This window comes from Bos indicus x Bos taurus, chromosome X (genome assembly GCF_003369695.1).
Source record: "Bos indicus x Bos taurus breed Angus x Brahman F1 hybrid chromosome X, Bos_hybrid_MaternalHap_v2.0, whole genome shotgun sequence".
NCBI lineage: Eukaryota > Metazoa > Chordata > Mammalia > Artiodactyla > Bovidae > Bos > Bos indicus x Bos taurus.
Window position 1 is genome coordinate 94,426,752 of NC_040105.1, and position 21,275 is coordinate 94,448,026.

The following is a 21,275-nucleotide window of genomic DNA, read 5'->3' on the forward strand; positions in this document are numbered from 1 at the left end:
TCTTTTGTGAAACTGTGTTATTATCAGGCTGGCTAAACTCCTAAGAATTGCTTAAGGAATCTGTGGGATATCAGATTTTGCCAAATTGCTCTCAGTAAAAAGGCTGCATCACAGCATCTGCATCCAACAGAGTGTGGAAGTGTCCATTTCCCCATAAACCAGTCAACAAAATTATCAAATTTCTAAATTTTGAAACTCATAGCTGAAATAGGGCAACATGTAGTGGTTTGGATTTGCATTTCTTTGAAGCTGAGTCTTTTTTTTCGTATGTTTATCGGTCACTGGTATTTCTTTTGTGCAAACAAATCCATTCGAGTCTTTGGCACACTTTCTATTGGATTATGTTATTAGTGATCAGTAAGAGTTTTTAGATTATTGCAAATGAGCTGTTTGACATTATGCTCCTGGGTTTTTTATTTCTTTGTTTTTGAAAATTTTACATAAGTTTTAAATGTCTTTATAATGAATTTCTAAATGTTTCCCTCTGATGGAGAGCATAAATTGGTCACAGTCGATTGAGTTCTGAAAAGCCATTAGTGGGTCTAAGGCACTCTGGGCTTCCTGGTTCACCTGCTGAAAAGGCCTCCCCTACACAGGGGGCCCTCACCCAGGGAGCTTCCTTCTAGGGTGTCAGATTTCAATGTTCTAAGAGACAGGTTGCCTGAGGAGTTTATATTTAGTGTAGGACTCCCCAGCCCAGACAGCTGGATGTCTGGGGACTAAATTCTGCAGACTTTGTCCCTACCTTATGGGATTATTTTGAAGGGCTTGTATAGATGGTACAATGAAATTGTAACAGAAGGCAGAGGGTGAAAAAAACCTCTTTTTCCTGGCGATGCTGTTTGGGATCCTGTGAATTGTGCCTTTTGTGAGAGAAAAAGGACATGGATTTCAAGGATATTGCCCATAGACCTTTACCTTGGCCACAGGCCCTACCCACTATCTCTACTGGAAGGTGCTGAAAAGTGTATGTTCCTGTGACTCGGGGACCTACAGTGCAGGAAAGGCAGACAGTGGAGCTATCTCACCACTGTCATGGCCTAATGAAAATTCACCTGTTGAGCCTCATTTCCATTAGTGGGATAGCACAGTTGGTCCTTCCCTGGGTGTGATGAGACTCATTTGATTACAGGCTTATGCAAAATCCCAATAAAACTCCTTGAATGGAAAACAGGTTAATCTGGGAAGTCACTGTTTTTTCAGACACTGGGTTCATCAACCAGGAGTCATCTATGAAGTTCTCAGACACCTGATGGAAGATCATCAATGAAGCTAGAACTTCAAAAAGTTGTAAACCACTTGTGCAAAACTGCCAAGATTGGACAGCTGAATGTCCTTCCAAAGACGAATTTATAGGTCCCATTGAAAACCTACTGGTTTCGTTTAGGAAAACTTTATATTTAAAATGTTAATAATTACTAGTCAGTTTTCAAATCTGTGAGATAGTTTACAGCAACTAGAAAGCATTCTTAATGTGGCATAAATGAATGAGTCTTTTGTTATTTTTACAACCTAATTTGTAAATGTCAAAAGAAAATGGCTTGACGCCATTTCCTCATTACAAAAACAATGAATGTGACGTAAAAACGGGAAAAAAAAGGGGGGCACAACAAAAGAAAGTTAAACCTCTCCTTGCGCTCTCTACTCCCCTTCCTGACACCCCTTTCCGGGCCCCTGTAGGTGCGGCAACTACCCTAGGGCAAACTGTCTTAGAGACAGTCCTCAGGGAAGCTGCAGAAAAGGCCGGAGCCAAGGCCTGGAGGTGGAAGAGGGGATGCAGACCCTCCCTGGCAACAAGAAAAGGGCAAACTCCAACCGCAGGGAGATGATGCCACTTGTGGGCTCTCAGATTGGAGGGAAACGAGCTGAATGACGGGGCCTCGCGCACAGCTCGGTGGAGGGAGAGACAGTGCGTGCGGAGGTGGAGGGGAGGGTCCTGTTGAACTCCCCACCAGCCCCTGGGAGGGGAGATCGGAGGGTGAGCTCGGCGGTGACGCGGGGCCCTCACGTGACCGCGAGCTGCAGAGCGACGCAGCCTTCGGTGCAGTCGTCACTCCAGTCTGGGTACCAGCTCCCCGCTTCCCTGCACACGGCGGGCTGGCATCGGGCCCCGCGGCAAGTGGAGCAGGTAAGGGCCCCGCGCACCGAAGCCAGGGCGGCAGCGGACTGCCAACCACAAAGCTGGCCTGGGGATGGGGGAGAAAGCGGGCTCAAGTTCCCGGAACCTTCGCTCGATTCTCCCAATCCTTGCTCCTCCTGCCTAAGTCTGTGCTGGGGAACCCTGGGCTTTGACAGGGCGGATGGTGGGGGGAGTGTCTCAAGAGGGAAATGCAGAGATTGAGATGTTCCTTCTTCTCTGACTCTAATCACTGATCGCACATGTCCGCTCCGCTTCCTGCTAGTTTCAGTGGAAGGGACACGCCGCCACGGTGGCGTTTGCAGAGAAAATGGTGGGCCTTAGTGACTGGACGGCGGGGTTGGTGCGAGTGGCGTCTCTCAAGGTGCGGAGGGACGTTTGATAACTGGGTTCCTGAATCCAGAAAAGCGAGTATTGGGATCTGTGTCCTGGGCGCTAGTCCAAGCACTCAGTGCCTTTCCTCTCTCCTGTCTGACGACAGTGATTCGTGTGGCAGTGTTTGTGGCGAGGCGAGGGAAGAAGAGGAGCAAACTGCACAGGATCTGCGGAGGTTAGTGTGGGTACGGACACTCGCTGTGAACCGTTGAAGTGCTATATGAATATTCTCTATGACAGGAACTTAGGCGCCGCTATCTGGATGGTGGCTCTATAGGGGACTTTCTCTAAACTGTGTTTACTTACCAAACTTACCAAGCTTGGGCTTTTTAACTTAAAGTGTATGTTGAAGACCAATAAAGACAGCAACTTTTCTATGGATGCTTTTTTTTTTTTTTTGCATCTCAGATAATACAGCGAAAATACAAATTGCTGTCTCAAAGAACTACTTTTTTTTTTTTTGAGATAACCTTTGCGGGGGAGGGATGGAGATTTTGCAGAAGCAAAAGCCCCCGACCCCAACACACATCCTGTCTCTTTTGTTGGAGAACTGCTAGAGATGGGTTTAAGGAGAAGTAGATGGCAGTAGGCTGTCATTTTAGAGTATAGGCTCTAGGGGCCTCCATCTGTCTCCCCGTTTTCCAGTTTTCCAGATTCTTCCACCTGTTGGCACAGGTGAAGGAAATGATAGACTTTGGGGAGAAGCCCTAGAATCCTACAGGTGGTTTTAGAATAATTCGCCTCTGTTGCTCCCCTTTTACCTGCCTCCCTTTTCTACCCTGCCTGTTTCAGTGCTGGAGAAGCCCTAGGTTTTGTTTGCCAGAGAACAGGTGTCTAAATCCAGATTGTTATTGTTTTGCCGCCAAGTCGTGTCTGACTCTTCTGCAACCCCATGGGCTGTAGCCAGCCAGACTCCTCTGTCCATGGGATTTCCCAAGCTAGAATACTGGAGTGGATTGCCATTTCCTTCTCCAGGGGATCTTCCTGACCCAGGGATTGAACCCAAGTCTCCTGCATTGACAGGCATTGGCAGGCAGATACTTTACCACTGAGCCACCAAGCCACCAGGGAAGCCCAGTAAGGAAGGTACTGGGACCCATGTTTTAGATGCTGAAATGTCATAAGTACTCAACATTTACCTTTCTTTTTTTCTCTGTTTGTTCCTAGGTCTTCCCATAGGGCAACAGTAGGGCTCTTTACCACTGAAAGCAAAGGAAAGTGGGAGACTGGCCTGGGACTGTGGAGGTTGGTGTGAAGATGGGCAGTGCATAGGGGTAACAAGAGAGGGTGGGCATATAAGATGGCTGAGATTGAGAGAGAGTCTCAGTGGAGGGTTCTTCCACTTCTGCACTCTGCCAGATTTCCCCAGTGTTGCCATCCTCCCTGCTGATATCAGTGCAGGAAATGGTAGGAACATTGGGGTAAGGATGGGCTGCAATGGGACTGAGAGAGGACTTGAGAGGATGGATCATATTAGCAAATTGGACATGGGCTCTCACAGGCAGGGATTGGAGTCAGGGATCAGGGTACTTGTCCATTCTGTGAAGGATCTGATCTCTAGTCCCTGTTTGTTTACTTGTCCACAGCTGGGTCTACAGGCCTGAAAGCTTGAGATCACTGGAAGCAAGGAAATACGGAGGAAATTATTCCTGATCAGTATATGCTGGTAAGAGGATGGGGATTGCCTGGGTAGACATCTAAGGTGGGTTGTTGGAGGTGAGTGTCTATCTGGAGGTATCCAGTGTCTAGTCTGGAGGATACTCAGCCTTCCCCTTTTCCAGGCACTCTCCCCACCATCCCTTCACTTACCCCACACCTTCACCTTTATTGTGATAACAGGGCATGGGGTGAATTTAAGAGGATAGAGAGGGGTTTGTTAATAATATATGTCATGGTAAACAAAATCTTCACTCCTGTCTGTTCCTCCATCTGTCTGTCTGTCTCTAGGTCCACAGATCTCATGAGTTTATAGATCTCCTTTAGGATATACCTCCAATCAAGAGAAGGAAAGAGGTGGTAACTGCCTTGATCATTACAGGTTGGTATGAGGGTGGGCACCTGTGGGAGTGGTGACCAGAGTAGGTCCAGTAAAAATCAGGGTGTGAGGGCTTCAGTCTACCATCCATAGTCAGTGCTACCACCATCCTTTCCACTGTTCATTTGATGTAAGAAAATGTGTATGGAAGTACCCTGGGGGAAATTATTGGGCACTGGGAAAAATGGAGAGGAGATAAAAGGGATGGAAAGAGAATTTGCTAATTATCCTCTTCTCCCACAAAACACATCATTTTTACACTTTCTTATTCTTCTGTGTATCTGTCTATGTGATGCACAGAATTAGAAGAGAAACTTTAGCCAGTTTCCTTCCTCCACTTCTAGGTCCATCTCCAGTGGCAGCTCTGGTGGCCTTTGAGTGGCTGAAGACCAGCACCCTTGCAGGCTTACATGCAGACCTACTACCCTCTTTTCCCAGTCTAATTGAGCCCTTCTGTATCTTGTTCTTGCCTTCGTCAAGGGTGATTACATGGGTCGCATTCAGGAAGTGGGCTTGGTTACTGCAGGACTGATGATCTGGGCTGGTGCCTGCTACTGCATTTACAGATTAACCAAGGGAAGAGCCCAGAGTGTGAGGCGACTTGCCAGAAATGGGTCCAAAGTCAAGATGGAGACTGTGGCTGGGATACAAAACCAGACCTTGGCCATGTGTGAAGCCATGGTGGGGACAGAAATTGAGACTAGACCCAAGCCCAAGACCGGAGCAGAAACTGGAGCAAGAGATAGGTCTGGAGCTGAAGTAGAGACTAAGGTCATTGCTACAGACAGAAGCAAAGCCTATTCTCAAGCCAAGGCAATGGCTGAAGCAAAGACAGAGACCCAATCTGAGGCCAGAACGGTGGCTGGAACAGTGATAATAACAGAGGCAGTGATTTTGACTGACGCCAAAGCCAGTGAAGTGGCCATGAAAGAGGCAGTGACCCAAACTGACTCTGGGTCTGGGAAACTAATCAAGAAAGAGGCAGTGACCCAGACCAAAACTAAAGCTTGGGCACTTGGTACTAAGGTAGAGACCAAGAAAGAAGCAATGACCCAGACCAAAGCAGAAACTCATATATTGGCTGAAAAAGAGATAGAAATGAACAGAGTGGTGGTGACACAGAATGAGGCCTTGGCAGTAATCAGGGAAGTGACCAAGACGGGCGCCATAAACAAGATCAGAAGTGTGGCTGACACCAAGTCAAGAGCCCTGGAAGAGACTGTGAGTGTGGCTAAGACTCTGTCTGAGGTCTGGTCTGGTACCTCAGTTGATGCTCAGGGAAATCCTAATTTTGTGTCTGAGGCAGAAGCTGGAGCAGTCATGAAGCCCTGTTCACTGTCTCAGGCTGTGGCCAAGATCCAGATTGACAGTGTTCTTGGTACTGAGGTTGAGGCCAAGGGGAATTGCAAAACTATGTCTCAGGCAGGGTCTTCAGCAGATATGAGGGCTTCTGTTCAGTCTCAAGTTGTAGCCAAGGCCCAGACTGAGGCCATGCTTGGGGTGGCAGTTGATGTTGGGGGCAATACCAAGGCCATGTGTGAAGCAGGGATTGGGGCAGATACAAGTGTTTCTACACAATCTCAGACTGTGACCAAGAAACAGGCTGAGACAGTGTCTGGTGCCAGGGTTGATGACAGGGGAAATACCAATGTCATATCTAGGGCAATGATGGGAGCTGACATGACGGCTGCCACACAGCCTCTAGTTGTAGCCGACACTCAGATTGAATTTGCGCCTGATGCCTGGGTTAAGGGTAGAGGCAGCCCCTATCCTGTATCCATGGTGAGGGCTGGAACAGACACTGAATCCTATATGGAGCCTCAGCCTACGATCCGTGTCCAGGCTGATGCCCTGCCTGATGACAGGGTTAAGGCTCAAGACGATGCCAACACCAAGTCTAAAGAAGAAGCTGGGACAGACAAAAAGGCACAGTCTCAGACTTCCACCAAGAGCCAGGCGGAGGCTCCACCTACCACCAGACGTAAAGCTAGGAGCAAAGCCAAAGGCAAGAGTAAGGCAGGGCTTGGAATAGAGATGAAAACCTGTGTACAGCCTGAAGCTGGGGTCAGGGCCCAAGCTGATGTTTTCCCTGATTCCAGAATTGATGGCAAGGGTGATCCCGATGCCATTTCTGGGCCAGGGGCTAAGGCAGAACTGAGGGCCTCTGGTGAACCTCAGGATATGGCCATTTTCCAGGGCGAGGTCTTACCTGGTGCCCAGAATAAGGTCCAGGACAATCCCGATGCTGTTTCTAAGGCAGGGACTGGGTCAGATACAAAGAGCTCTGCTCAGCCCCAGGCTGTGGCCAGTTCCCAGGGGGAAGCCTTGCCTGGTGTCAAGAAGAAGGCTCTGGGCAGTGCCAGTGCTGTGTCTAAGGCAGGGGCTGGTCCAGATGCAAAGGCCTCGGCCCAGCCTCCGACAGATGCAATAGGCCCTGCCCAGCTCCAGGCTGTGGCCAGTTCCCAGGGTGAGGCTTTGTGTGGTGTCAAAAATAAGGCTCGGGGCAATGCCACTGCTGTGTCTAAAGCAGGGACTGGACAGGATACAAAGAGCTCTGCCCAGCCCCAGGCGGTGACCAGTACGCAGGGTGAGGCCTTGCCTGGTGTCAAGAAGAAGGCTCGGGGCAATGCTGGTGCTGTGTCTAAGGCAGGGGCTGGGTCAGATACCACAGGCCCTACTCAGCCCCAAGCTGTGGTCAGTTCTCAGAGTGAAGCCTCGCCTGGTACTAAGAATAAGGTCCGGAGCAATCCCAATGCTGCGTCTAAGGCAGGGGCTGGGTCAGATGCAAAGGCCTCTGCTCAGACTCCAACAGATACAACAGGCCCTGCTCAGCCCCAGGCTGTGGGCAATTCCTGGGGTGAAGCCTTGCCTGTTACTAAGAATAAGACCCAGGGGAATCCCAATGCCATGTCTACAGCAGGAACTGGGCCAGACGCAACGTGTTCTGCCCAGCTTCAAACAGATACAACAAACACTGCCCAGCCCCAAGGTATGGTCAGTTCTCAGGGTGAGGCCTTGCTTGGTGCCAAGAATAATGTCAGGGGTAATCCCAACAATTTGTGCAAGGCAGAGGCTGGAGCAGACCCCGTGGGCTCTGCTCAGCCCCAAGCTGAGTCTAATTCCCCAGGTGAATCCTTGCCTAGTGCCAGAAGTAAGGTCTGGGGCAATCCCAGTACTGTGTCTAAGGTGGACTCTGGACCAGATACCAGAGGCTGTGTTCAACCACAAGCTGCAGCCAGTTCCCAGGGTGAGACCTCGTGTGGTACTAAGAAGAAGGCTCGGGATAGTGCCAGTACTGCATCCAAGGCAGGGTCTAAGCCAGATACCAAGGGCTGTGTTCAGCCCCAGGCTACAGCCAGTTCCCAGGGTGAGACCTCGTGTGGTACTAAGAAGAAGGCTCGGGGCAGTGCCAGTGGTGCGTCTAAGGCAGGTGCTGGGCCACATGCAATGGACTCTCTGCAGCTGCAAACAGATACAACAGGCTCTGCTCTATCCCAGGCTGTGGCCAGTTCCCAGGGAGAGGCCTTGCTTGGTGCCAGGAGTAAGGTCAGGGGCAATCGCATTACTGAGTCTAAGGGAGAGGCTGGAGCAGGTATGGTGGGCTCTGGCCAGCATCAATCTTTAGCCCATTCCCAGAGCAAGACCTCGTTGGGGGCAAAGGACAAGGCTAAGCACAAGTGCGAGGCAGAAGCCACGGGAGATGTCTCTGTAAAGCCCAAGGCTAAGGCCACGCCCACTTCAGAGAATGAAGGTGGGGCAGGCACTCAGGCCTGCACAAAGTCTCAGTCTAAGGTCCACGACTACTACTGGAATGGGATTGGCGTTGAGGACTGGGTTGCTTCAGAGCGATGGATCAAATTTAGGTTTCAGGCTAGGGATGGATACTGGGAGAATAGCACATCCTGGGCTGATGATGAAAATGAAGCCAATACTGAGTCCTGGAGTGTGGCTAAGAGTGAAAATGAGGTTGGTATTCAGTCCTGGGCTGGAGCTGGGGACCAGGCCAGTGGAGGGTTCTGGGCTGGGAGTCAGGCCAGTCAACAGTCCTGGGCTGGGGGACAGGCCAATGGAGGTTACTGGGTAGAGGCTACAGACAGGGCTGCTGGAGGGTCCTGGACTGTAGCTGAGAACCAGGCCAGTGGGACTTCTTGGGCTGGCACTGGGAACCAGGCTGTTGTGGTGCCCTGGACTGGAGCTCAGGTGAGTGACAGTTCCTGGGCTGGGGGCCAAACCAGTGGGGTATCTTGGACTGGGGGAGAGGCCATTGGTGTATCCTGGGCTGTGGTTGAGAACCAGGCCAATGGAGCATCCTGGACTGGGGCTGAGGCACAGGCTGGTGGAAGGTCCCAGGATGGGGCTGGGATTCAGGCTAATGGAGCCTCCTGGGCTCAGGCTACAGGTGGGAATGTGGTTAACATTGGGTACTGGGCTGTGGCTGTGGACCAGGCTACTGGAGGTTCCTGGATTCTGACTAGTGACCTCTCTGGCGGTGCAACCTGGGTTGGGACTAGTGATCTGGCCAAGCCTAGACTTGAGGTTCAGGCCAGTGAAAATGTGTCCTGGACTGGGACTGGGCTGGGGCCTGAAAACCAGTCCAGTGGAAAGGCCTGGGCTGTCACTGCCAACCAAGCCAGTGGAGGGTCTGGGCTAGCTTCTGTGAATCAGTCCAGTGGTGTGTCCTGGATTACAACTGGAGAACAGGCCAGTGGAGGGGCTAGGCCAGGGATTGTAGGCCAGTCCAGTGTTGGGTCCTGGTCTGGCACTGGGAACCAGGCCAGTGAAGGATTATTGGCTGGGACTGTGGAGCAGGCCAGTGGGGGTTCCTGGACCGGGACTGGTGATCAGTCTCATGGTGGGTCCAAGCCTGGATTTGAGGTTCAGGTCAGTGAAGAAGGTTCTTTGGCCCGTGCTGGTGGTCAGGCTGATGGACAGTCTAGGTTGGGACCCGAGGACCAGCCCAGTGGAGGGTCCTGGGCTAACTCTGGGGACCAAGCCAGTGGAGGGTTCTTGGTTGGAGCTGTGGACCAGGCCAATGAAGGGTCCTGGGTTGGTGGGCATCAGGCTGGCAGTGAGGCAAAGCCTAGGTATGAGGATCAGGCCAAATCTGAAAGAGTATCTTGGGCTGACAGTGCAGGTCAGGCTAGTGTAGGGTCTATACTGGGGCCAAGGGACCAGTCTGTTGGAGATTCCTGGGCTGCTATTGGAGACCAAGCCAGTGGAGGATCCAGGCCAGTGCCCGAGAATCAGTCCAGTGGATGGTTCTATGCTTGCAGTGGGAGTCAGGCCAATGCAGGAGGGTCCTGGGGTGGGGCTAGTGACCAGGCAGTTAGAGGTCCTGTGCTCGAGCCCATGAACCAGTCCAGTGGTGGGTCCTGGGCTGATACTGGGAGTCCAGCCAGTGGAGGGTCTTGGGCTGGGGCTGGGGCTCAGGCTGGTAGCTGTTCCAAACCTGGATTTGAGGATCAGGCCAGTGGTGGAGTGTTCTGGTCCAGTGCTCAGGACCAGGCCATTGGAGAGTCTAGTCCAGGGCTTGCAGACCAGGCCAGTGGTGGGTCCTGGACTGGCACTGGGAGTCAGGCCAGTGAAAGGTCCTGGATTGTGACTGGGAATCAAGGAAGTAGCTGTTACAAATCTGGATTTGAGGATCAGGCCAGTGGAGGAGGCTCCTGGGTTGGCACTGGGGATCAGGCTTGTGGAAAATCCCAGACTGGATCTAAGCCGGTGAATGAGGCTGGTAGAGCATCTAGCATGGGGCCTGAACATCAGGCAAGTGGAGGGTCGTGGACAAGCCCTGGAGATCAGCCCAGTAGAAAGTCTCAGGTAAGTGCTGGGGTGGAGGCCAGGGAGGGATCCTGGTTTGGAGCTGGGAGTGAGGCTAGCACAGGGTCTTGGTTCTGGAGAGGGGAAAAAGTTTGTATTGTATCTAGTCCTGGGGATAAAAATGAAGCCAGTATTAAATCCAGCTCAGTAGTTGGGAAAGAAGCCATCATTGATTCCAGATTTGGGGCCAAGAACAAGGCCAATATTGGGTCCTGGATGGAATCTGATGAGGCTGTCTGTATGGATTCCTGTTTGGGAGCTGAGTCTGGAGCTGTGGCTGGAGCTGAGGCCAGGCAGGAGTCTTGGCTGTGGGATGGAGATGTAGCCACTACAGGGTCTAGGCTTGGGGCTGGGGCAGAGGCTAGTGGGCGGTCCTGGACTTTGGCTGGAGATGTAGATGAGGATGAGCTAAGTAGAGCATCTAGCCCTGATATTGAGGAGATCAGTTTAAGGTCCTTGTTTTGGGCTGACAGTGAGAACAGTAATGCACTCAGATCTAAGTGTGAGAAAGATGTCAGTATTGAGCGTGGGGCTAGACATAAGGTCAGCAACAAGGACAAGCTGGAGGCTGCTGGTGGAGTCGAGGCAAAGTCTTGTTCCTGGGATGGTAAAAGAAACAGAAGTGAGGATAAATCTGTGCCTAAGACTAAAGCCAAAAAGACAGCTGAGTCAAGAGTCTCATGTCCGTCCATGGTCCCTGGGGCAGGAATGGGGTCATGGGCAGGAGCCATGATCTGGACAGAAATGAAATTTCCATACCAAAATGAGTCTTGCTTCCCACCTGAAGATGAACTCAGAAAGCAGATCAGGTCTGGGGAGAAAACTCAGCCCTGGGTTTGCCGTTGTAAACGTGAAAATAACATGGATCCACGAGAGCTCGAGAAACTCATTTGCATGATTGAGATGACTGAAGATCCTTCTATTCATGAAATAGCCAATAATGCTCTATATAACAGTCGTGATTACCCATTTTCCCATGAAATAATTCGTAATGCAGGTAGAATCTCAATTATTGAAGGCTTGCTTAATAACCCCTACCCTAGTGTTAGGCAGAAAGCTTTAAATGCACTGAATAACATCTCAGTGGCTGCTGAAAACCATAGGAAGGTTAAAACATACTTAAATCAAGTATGTGAAGACACCATCACCTATCCCTTGAATTCAAATGTGCAGCTGGCTGGACTGAGATTGATAAAGCACCTGACTATTATCAGTGAGTATCAGCATATGGTTACAAATTACATTTCAGAATTTCTTCGTTTGTTAACTGTGGGAAGTGGAGAAACTAAAGACCATATTTTGGGAATGCTTTTAAATTTCTCTAAAAATCCCTCTATGACAAAGGACTTGCTCATTGCCAATGCACCAGCATCACTGATTAATATCTTTAGCAAGAAAGAGACAAAGGAGAATATTCTTAATGCTCTTTCACTATTTGAAAATATAAATTACCATTTTAAAAGAAGAGCAAAAGTATTTACCCAAGACAAGTTCAGTAAAAATTCCCTTTATTTCATATTCCAACGACCTAAAGCATGTGCCAAGAAACTTCGCATCTTAGCAGCAGAATACAATGACCCTGAGGTGAAAGAAAGAGTTGAGCTGTTATTAAGTAAACTATGATTAATTGTAGTTTTCCAAACAAATTTGAGTAATATTTTGGTTTTGCAGCTTGGAAGTAATGCACATTGTAAATCGCATTATAATTTCTAAAGTGAGGTTGCTTATGATGGTCGATAACTGGACCATTTTATGAACACCAAATGAATTCAATCTTGTACTGAAAATACATGTGTTGATTTTTACCTTGTCTGGATTGAGATATTTTTGGTATGCTTCATGAGCAGAAACTGAACTGATTCTTCATAAGTAATCTTTGGTCCTTTGTGTGGACTTACGTTTATACATTTGAGACTTTATTTTTATGTCATCAATAAAGTTGTGTGTTTTAAGCAGAAAAAAAAAAAAGCCACATCTTTGTCCTTGAACCTGTGATCTATTTGGAGAGGCAAGATGTATGGAAACAAAAAGGTACTAGCAGCATGTTAGAGCCTCTGGTCACGGCCAACTGTTTCCTATTAGTGCTTAAAGGCAACAGAAACTTCTGTAGGCGACAGTGTTCAGGGAAACTTTTACAGGGGAGGGGGCACTTAAGTAGGCTGGGCATGAAGGATGGGCTAAAAACAGGGCAGAAGGGCATTGGAGAAGGGAGAAGTGATGGGTAGAAAGGCATAGAGGTGGTAATTTTGCTCCACAGAGGAGGCTGGCCTGCCTGGAATACAAAGTATGGGGAGGGGAGTGATGGGAAATATGGTCTAACAGTTGGGGTGAGTCCCATGCATGGAGGGATTTCTAGACTGATTTCTAGACTGAGTTGTCTATATAATTACTCCACCCACCCCTGGGAGATACCAAGCCTTTCATGACCGGAGGAATGACAGGATGAAAAAGAAATTATGTGATTGACGTGTGCAGAATGGGTCAGAGTTGGGGTGGGGACAGGAGTAGCCACTAGAAATTGAAGCATCACTTAAGGAAGTTATAACCATAGTTCAGGCATAAATACTAGAGGTGTGAAATTTCACTGGTGACCATGGGAGTGGTAAAGGGAGGAAGGAAGTGAGAGATGTTTTGAATGAAGAAGTGCTGCAACCTATCCTGGGAACATACAGAAAGGGACAATTTTATTGTAGGATCCTGAGGGCATTTGATAGAAAAACATCCTCTTTTTTGTCCAACTCTGGTATCTGTGGGAATGAATACAGTAGTTATTATTTTGATATTATGAGAAAATATAATAGAAGAAGGGCCTCCGTGGTGGCTCAGTGGTAAAGAACCCACCTGCCAATGCAGGAGACACAGGAGACACGGGTTCGATCCCTGGGTCGGGAAGATTCCCTGGAAGAGAGTATGGCGACCCACTCCAGTATTCTTGCTGGGAAAAATCCCATGGACAGAGGAGCCTGGCAGGCTACAGTTCATGGGGTTGCAAAGAGTTGGACACGACCGAAGTGACTTAGCACGCAGAGCATAATAGAAGAAAGAATGCTTTTTAGTGCTTCTATCAACTTTCTTTTACAAGGTTGGTTGGGGACCTTATGGAACCGTTGAGGTGGCTGATGACATCCATACTGGAGATCTACCTCCCTTCCATCCCAAAGTGTGGTGAAGTGTGGGAGGAGGGGCACCTTCAAACTGTGCTAGTGGGAGCATACTTGGTACAAGATCCATCTGGATACATGTTTTAGAAGCTTTCAAGATGTGCATGCTCTTTGACCCAGTAATTCCATTTATACTAATTTATCCTCAGGAGATAATCAAATAATTGTCTTGTACAAGGCTATGCATCTTTGCACTGTTTTGAAGAGTGAAAAATTGTGAATGACCCAAGTGTCTTGAAATAGGCACTTAAGGTATGTCTACACATTATTAATAATGAATGATGTGAAACATTATTCAACTCTTGAAAGTGATGGTAGGCAACTACACTTATTTACATGGGAAAATTCTGTGTGTGTGTGTGTGTGTGTGTGTATATATATGTAATGGAGAAAATAGGCTGCAAAGGCATATTCTATAACTTTTATGAAGAAAGAGCATATATTTAAATTACCTCTATGTATAAAATTTGGTGTGTATATTTTGAGAATGTGGATAGTTCCCTATGAGTGTAAGATTAATGGATAATTTTACCTGTTTTCACTTTTATGTATTTTCTTGTATTAATGTAAACCAGGACTTTTGCATAATTTGCCAAGAGGGAAATGGATGAATTCAGGCTAAGCAGGCCTGTCAATAGCATTTTGGGGAACTAGAGCAAAAGTATACATAGAGGTTCACATACTCATCTCTAAGTATTTGGAAGGTATAAATTAAAAATTTAAAATAAACACTGCTTAAGTAAGGTTGTAAATTTAAGTATAAATGTTTGAAATTTTAAATTTCATTAACTGTTTTGAAAGTAAAGCTCTTCTCAATTCTAGCATTTGATGGTCACCAACTTTCCAGTGGAAAAAATGATGTCACACTTGCAGTGAATTCTGCAATCTGCTACTCTAATCCTCCTTTAGGAATAAAGAGTTTATTATTTCAGTTGCTTGGAGTGTTTCCAGCAGACAGCCCTCAGCTGTCAACTCTCTTCAGGAATTGCCTCAGCTAGAAAGCCACCTCCCCCAAGGTCATACCTCCTTTCTGGGGGACTTCACATTCAATGACTGATCTACATGATCTTCTTGCCCCAAATGAGACAGCTTAACTTCTCCCTCTGTCCAATCCTTCTTCTTTATTTTCCTTTCTACAGGTTTTGATCCTAAGAACATTCCTTAATAAAAACCCTTCATGCTGAATCCTATCTCTGAGTCTGCCCTCCAGGAAGCCAACCTACAACAGTTGGTACAAGAAGAGGTTCAGAAAAGCATACACTGTGATGAAATTTTGGAGATGGATCACCTGCTGCCTGGCTGGCAATGAGGATTCCATCATTTGTGGTAGGTGGAGTAGATAGGCATGTGGAACATCTAGCAGAGGAGTTGTTAGAGCTTTCACTGGTAGTGAACTGGAATGGCATTGGTGGAAGGGAATGCATTATTAACTGGTGCTGTGTGGTAGATGTTTGAGAAATTTGTGAGGAATATTAAATATAAAGAAGGCCAGAAAATTGAGTGGTTATTGATATTCCAAGATCAGGGCCCTCGTTAGGAGGGAATATGACCTTGACACATGGAATGGGGACATCTGGATTGATGTCCCTAGATGTCTTACTTCCTCTGCTTTCCCTGAGCCCCTTGAGCCTTCAGAAGTGTCCCGGTCCTTCCTTTTAAGGGTTAGTGCTTCACCTTGCTTGAATATGCAGAGCCCTTTCCCGGGTAAGATAATGTGTATTTTCTGCAGAATCTTCCCCCACCTCCCATCCTGGTCACTGGGTCTATGTCTAGGGTTAAATCAAAACGTTACTGCATTGGTGATGTGCTGGGCTTAATAAGGAAGGAAAGGGAATACCTCAGGAAGGAGCAGCAGGACCTAGCCAGCATGCCGGACTTAGCAGGTGCTGAGGGAGTAAGCACGGGACTGAATTCTGAGGGCCTTGATCAGGGCAGCTAGAATAAAAATTTGAATAAGGGAGAATGGATTTGAGAGTCCTTTCCCAAGATACAGGATTTAACACCCTGGAAAAGACCCTAGGGGATTAATATGAGCTCACTACTAGAATGACTCCTCAAAGAATGAAAAAAAAAAAAAAATTCCCCACTTTAAGTGAGATGTAAATGCCAGAGTTGCAATAGTAGATGGTCAGAGGTGGTTGGTTAACATCACTGACTCAATGGACATGAACCTGGGCAAACTCCGGGAGATAGTGAGGGACAGGGAGGCCTGGTGTGCTGCAGTCCATGGAGTCACAAAGAGCAACCGAACAACAACATCAATGGTGGGAGAAGGCTCAGGGAAGCAGGAATAGAATAAAGTCAGAAATCCCTCCAGAGGACTATGTGCTGCAAGAATTTTCTAAAGCTATAAGGAATGCACTGGTTAAAGGGGTACCAGCATCACTAAGTGCAGTGGTGGCTAGCTTGTGCAGATCAGGGCTCAGTGTAGGAGAGGGTGTTACAGGACAAAAAGCACTGATAGAAATGGTGATGTACCTGAAACAATAGAGGCAAGATAACTGTACTCAACTGTCAGAAGTCAGGTGGATGCAAATACCATAATGCACCACTGGGTCAGCGTAATAGGGAAGCCTGATCTGCAGAAAGCTTTGGAAAGGATTATTAGAACAAACACAGTGCTCTCAGTGGATCGATAGATGTTGTTGTTCAGTCACTCAGTCGTGTCCAACTCTTTGCGACCCCATGGACTGCAGCATGTCAGGCTCCTCTGTCCTCCACCATCTCCCAAAGTTTGCTCAAACTCATGTCCATTGAGTCAATGATGCTATCCAACCATCTCATCCTCTGCCGCCTCCTTCTCTTGCCCTCAATCTTTCCCAGCATCAGGGTCTTTTCTAATGAGTAAGCTTTTCGAGTCAGGTGGCCAAAGTATAGGAGCTGCAGCTTCAGCATCAGTCCTTCCTTTAGGATTGACTGGTTTGATCTCCTTGCAGTCCAAGGGACTCTCAAGAGTCTTCTCCAGCATCACAATTCTAAAGCATCAATTTTTCGGTGCTCAGCCTTCTTTATGGTCCATCTCTCACATCCATACGTGACTATTGAAAAAAACATACCTTTGGCTATACAGACCTTTGTCTACAAAATGATGTCTCTACTTTTTAACACACTGTCTAGGTTTATTGTAGCTTTCCTTCCAAGAAACAAGTGTCTTAATTTCATGGCTACAGTCCGCAGTGGTTTTGGAGCCCAAGAAAATAAAATCTGTCACTGCTTCCACTTTTTCCCCTTCTATTACCATGAAGTGGGTGCTATGGTCTTAGTTTTTTCAATGTTGAGATTCAAGCCAGCTTTTCACTCTCCTTTCACCCTCATCAAGAGGCTCTTTAGTTCCTCTTCATATTCTACCATTAGAGTGGTATCATCTGCATATCTGAGGTTGTTGAGATGGTTAAGACAGTTAATAGAATGTGGTGGTCAATATAACACATTACTCTAGGAAAAAAACATCTGACAGGTTTTATTCAATCCATGCAATAAAAAAAAAATTAGAGATGCTCAGGAGCCTGAGGGAATGTGCCTCAATAAGAATTACATTCCTCCTTGTACAGCTGTGGCCTTAAGTCAGTTTTTGATTCAGAGTGCACTGTTTAAAGGAGTGGGGTACCCAGTCCTGGGCATCCCAGTTCTTCCCTTTCATCCAGTCCTTCCCTCTACTAAGGTAACTGTGTGCTGAGGAAAGAGGAATACCCAAACATTTTGAGGGCTGATGGACCCTGGCTGTGAGTTGCTATTGATATCCAGAGAACTAACGTGTCATCATGCCTCAACTTGTTAGAACAGGGGCAGATGGGAGCCAGAAATTAGATAGGCTCTTGGTCTCTGTTGGGTTTACAGTAGCTCCACTGTGTCCACAGACTCACTCAATGGTTATTTTCTTGGTTTCTGAATATATAATTGGAATAGACATTACGATAGTTGGTACAAGTCCCATATTGGTTCCTTGGCATGTGGCATGACCACTAAGTTGCTTCACTCATATCCAGTTCTTTGTGACTCTATGGACTGTAGCCAGCCAGGCTCCCCTGTCCATGGGATTCTCCAGGCAAGAACACTGGAGTGGGTTTCCATGCCCTCCTCCAGGAGGTCGTCCCAACCTGGGGATCGAACCCATGTATCCTGTGTCCCCTGCAGTGCAGGTGAATTCTTTATCCACTGAGCCACCTGGTAAACCCCTTCTTGGCATGTGGAGTCAGAGCTATTTGTAGATGAGGTCAAGTGGAAGCTTTGAAATTTCCTTGCTCTTCCTTGGCAAAGACAGTAAATGAAAACATATAGATAGCATCTTTGAGAAGATTGCAGAAGTCAGTGCCACCTTTAAAGACCTAAAGAATTCTGGGCTGTGGTCCCCATCATATCTCCATTAAATCAGTTTGGGCCCCTGCAAAATGTGGACAGAGTCCAGTAAATGACATAGACTACTGCAAACTCAACCAAGTAGTGGCACAAGTGCAGCTCTCATGTCAGATACAATATCTTTGCTAGAACAGAATAATATGGCCTTGCTGCTGCTGCTGCTGCTAAGTCGCTTCAGTCGTGTCTGACTCTGTTGGACCCCATAGACGACAGCCCACCAGGCTCCCCTGTCCCTGGGATTCTCCAGGCAAGAACACTGGAGTGGATTTCCATTTCCTCCTCCAATGCATGAAAGTGAAAAGTGAAAGTGAAGTCGCTCAGTCGTGTCTGACTCTTCGTGACCCCATGGACTGCAGCCTACCAGGCTCCTCCGTCCATGGGATTTGCCAGGGAAGAGTACTGGAGTGCAGTGCCATTGCCTTCTCCATTATGGCCTTAGGTACCTAGTAATCAGGTATTGGTTTGGAAAATTATTTTTCCTATCCCTATCAGAATGGAACATCTTAAAAGTTCACATTCACATAGATGGCAACAGTATACATTTATAGTTTTTCCTCAAGACTCTACTAACTCCCTGTCCTCTGTCATTACATAATTTGAAGAGATCTGGACTACCTGAATATAATACTGTTAATAGCCCACTATGTTGATGATATCATGTTAATTGGACCAAATGGCCAAGAAATGGCTAGCACACTGGAGGCTAAGACATGTGTACTCAGGAGGATGGGAAGTAAACCTTACAAAGATCCAGGGTCTGGCTACATTAGGTGCAGTTTTCAGATGCTGAATGGTCTGGGTCATCCCATGAAGTAGGAAAGTCAACATCTTGTAGGCTTTATTGGATTCTGGAAGCAGCACATTTACATCTGGAATTTACTATTTTGACCCATATATTGGGTGACACGAAAAGCTGCCAACTTTGAGTGGGGCCTAGAACAAAAGAAGAGCCTATAGCAGGTCCAGGGGTTTCAAACAGCCGCCACTTGGACCATGTGAAAAATAAACTCTAAGGTATTAGAATATAATCAATCTGATTTCAGTGTTGACCATCTGGTGATGTCCATGTGTAGAGTCTTCTCTTGTGTTGTTGGAAGAGGATGTTCACTATGACCAGTGCATTCTCTTGGCAGAACTCTATTAGCCTTTGCCCTGCTTTATTCCATATTCCAAGGCCAAATTTGCCTGTTACCCCAGGTGTTTCTTGACTTCCTACTTTTGCATTCCAGTCCCCTATAATGAAAATGACATCTTTTTTGGGTGTTTGTTCTAGAAGGTCTTGTAGGTCTTCATAGAACCGTTCAACTTCAGCTTCTTCAGCATTACTGGTTGGGGCATAGACTTGGATTCCTGTGATATTGAATGGTTTGCCTTGGAAATGAACAGAGATCATTCTGTCATTTTTGAGATTGCATCCAAGTACTGCATTTCAGACTCTTTTGTTGACTCTGATGGCTACTCCATTTCTTCTAAGGGATTCTTGCCCACAGTAGTAGATACAATGCTCATCTGAGTTAAATTCACCCATTCTAGTCCATTTTAGTTTGCTGATTCCTAAAATGTTGACATTCACTCTTGTCATCTCCTGTTTGACCACTTCCAATTTGCCTTGATTCATGGCCCTAACATTCCAGGTTCCTATGCAATATTGCTTTTTACAGCATCGGACCTTGCTTCTATCACCAGTCACATCCACAACTGGGTATTGTTTTTGCTTTGGCTCCAACTCTTCATTCTTTCTGGAGTTATTTCTCCACTGATCTCCAGTAGCATATTGGGCACCTACCGACCTGGGGAGTTCATCTTTCAGTATCTTATCATTTTGCCTTCTCATACAGTTCATGGGGTTTTCAAGGCAAGAATACTGAAGTGGTTTGCCATTCCCTTCTCCAGTGGACCACCTTTTGTCAGAACTCTCCACCATGACCTGTCCATCTTGGGTGGGCATACACAGCATGGTTCATAGTTTCACTGAGTTAGACAAGGCTGTGGTCCACGTGATCAGATTGATTAGTTTTCTGTGATTGTGGCTTTCATTCTAACAGAAGCAGAAGATATTAAGAAGAGGTGGCAAGAATACACAGAATAACTATACAAAAAAGATCTTCATGACCCAGATAATCACGATGGTGTGATCACTCACCTAGAGCCAGACATCCTGGAATGTGAAGTCAAGTAGGCCTTAGGAAACATCACTACAAACAAAGCTAGTGGAGGTGATGGAACTCCAGCTGAGCTATTTCAAATCCTGAAAGATGATGCTGTGAAAGTGTTGCACTCAATATGCCAGCAAATTTGGAAAAGTCAGCAGTGGCCACAGGACTGGAAAAGGTCAGTTTTCATTCCAATCCCAAAGAAAGCCAATGCCAAAGAATGTGCAAACTACCACACAATTGCACTCATCTCACACGCTAGCAAAGTAATGCTCAAAATCCTCCAAGCCAGGCTTCAACAGTACGTGAACTGTGAACTTCCAGATGTTCAAGCTGGATTTAGAAAAGGCAGAGGAGCCAGAGATCAAATTGCCAACATCCTTTGGATCATCGAAAAAGTAAGAGAGTTCCAGAAAAACATCTATTTCTGCTTTATTGACTATCCCAAAGCCTTTGACTGTGTGGATCACAACAAACTGTGGAAATTTCTGAAAGAGATAGGAATACCAGACCATCTGACCAGCCTCCTGAGAAATCTGTATACAAGTCAAGAACCAACAGTTAGAATTGGACATGGAACAACAGACTGGTTCCAAATAGGAAAAGGAGTAAGACAAGGCTGTATATTGTCACCCTGCTTATTTAACTTATATGCAGAGTACATCATGAGAAATGCTGGGCTGGAGGAAGCACAAGCTGGAATCAAGATTGCAGGGAGAAATATGACATATGAAATACATATGACACCACCCTTATGGCAGAAAACAAAGAACTAAAGAGCCTCTGGATGAAAGTGAAAGAGGAGAGTGAAAAAGTTGGCTTAAAGCTCAACATGCAGAAAACTAAGATCATGGCATCTGGTCCCATCACTTCACAGCAAATAGATGGGTAAGCAATGGAAACAGTGACAGACTTTACTTTTTTGTGCTCCAAAATCACTGCAGATGGTGACTGTAGCCATGAAATTAAGACACTTCCTCCTTAGAAGAAGAGTCATGACCAAACTAGACATCATATTAAAAAGCAGAGACTTTACTTTTCCAACAAAGGTCTGTCTAGTCGAAACTTTGCTTTTTCCAGTAGTCATGTATGGATGTGAGAGTTGCACTATAAAGAAAGCTGAGCGCCTAAGAATTGATGCTTTTGAACTGTGGCATTGGAGAAGACTCTTGAGAGTCCCTTGGACTGCAAGGAGATCCAGCCAGTCCATCCTAAAGGAAATCAGTCCAGAATATTCA

At 46.8% G+C, this 21,275-nt stretch overlaps 1 protein-coding gene across 4 annotated transcripts; it reads left to right on the forward strand.

Annotated features, from left to right (window-relative positions):
• Nucleotides 1-1,676: 1,676 nt before the first annotated feature.
• On the forward strand, nucleotides 1,677-19,968 carry ARMCX4 (armadillo repeat containing X-linked 4). Of its 4 annotated transcripts, XR_003509584.1 has the most exons (7): nucleotides 1,677-2,128; nucleotides 2,619-2,687; nucleotides 3,680-3,757; nucleotides 4,099-4,178; nucleotides 4,460-4,550; nucleotides 14,668-14,854; nucleotides 19,930-19,968. XR_003509584.1 is itself a non-coding variant. In XM_027533626.1 (6 exons), the coding sequence occupies exon 6, from the start codon at nucleotides 5,037-5,039 to the stop codon at nucleotides 11,988-11,990; it is 6,954 nt and encodes a 2,317-aa protein (XP_027389427.1). In that variant the 5' UTR covers nucleotides 1,694-2,128; nucleotides 2,619-2,687; nucleotides 3,680-3,757; nucleotides 4,099-4,178; nucleotides 4,460-4,550; nucleotides 4,892-5,036; the 3' UTR covers nucleotides 11,991-12,319. The 4 variants fall into 4 exon arrangements, 2 of the variants coding, with proteins under 2 accessions (XP_027389427.1, XP_027389428.1); XR_003509583.1 differs by lacking the exon at nucleotides 19,930-19,968 and having other exon boundaries at nucleotides 1,687-2,128; nucleotides 14,668-16,220; XM_027533626.1 differs by lacking the exons at nucleotides 14,668-14,854; nucleotides 19,930-19,968 and adding an exon at nucleotides 4,892-12,319 and having other exon boundaries at nucleotides 1,694-2,128.
• The last annotated feature ends 1,307 nt before the right edge of the window (nucleotides 19,969-21,275 follow it).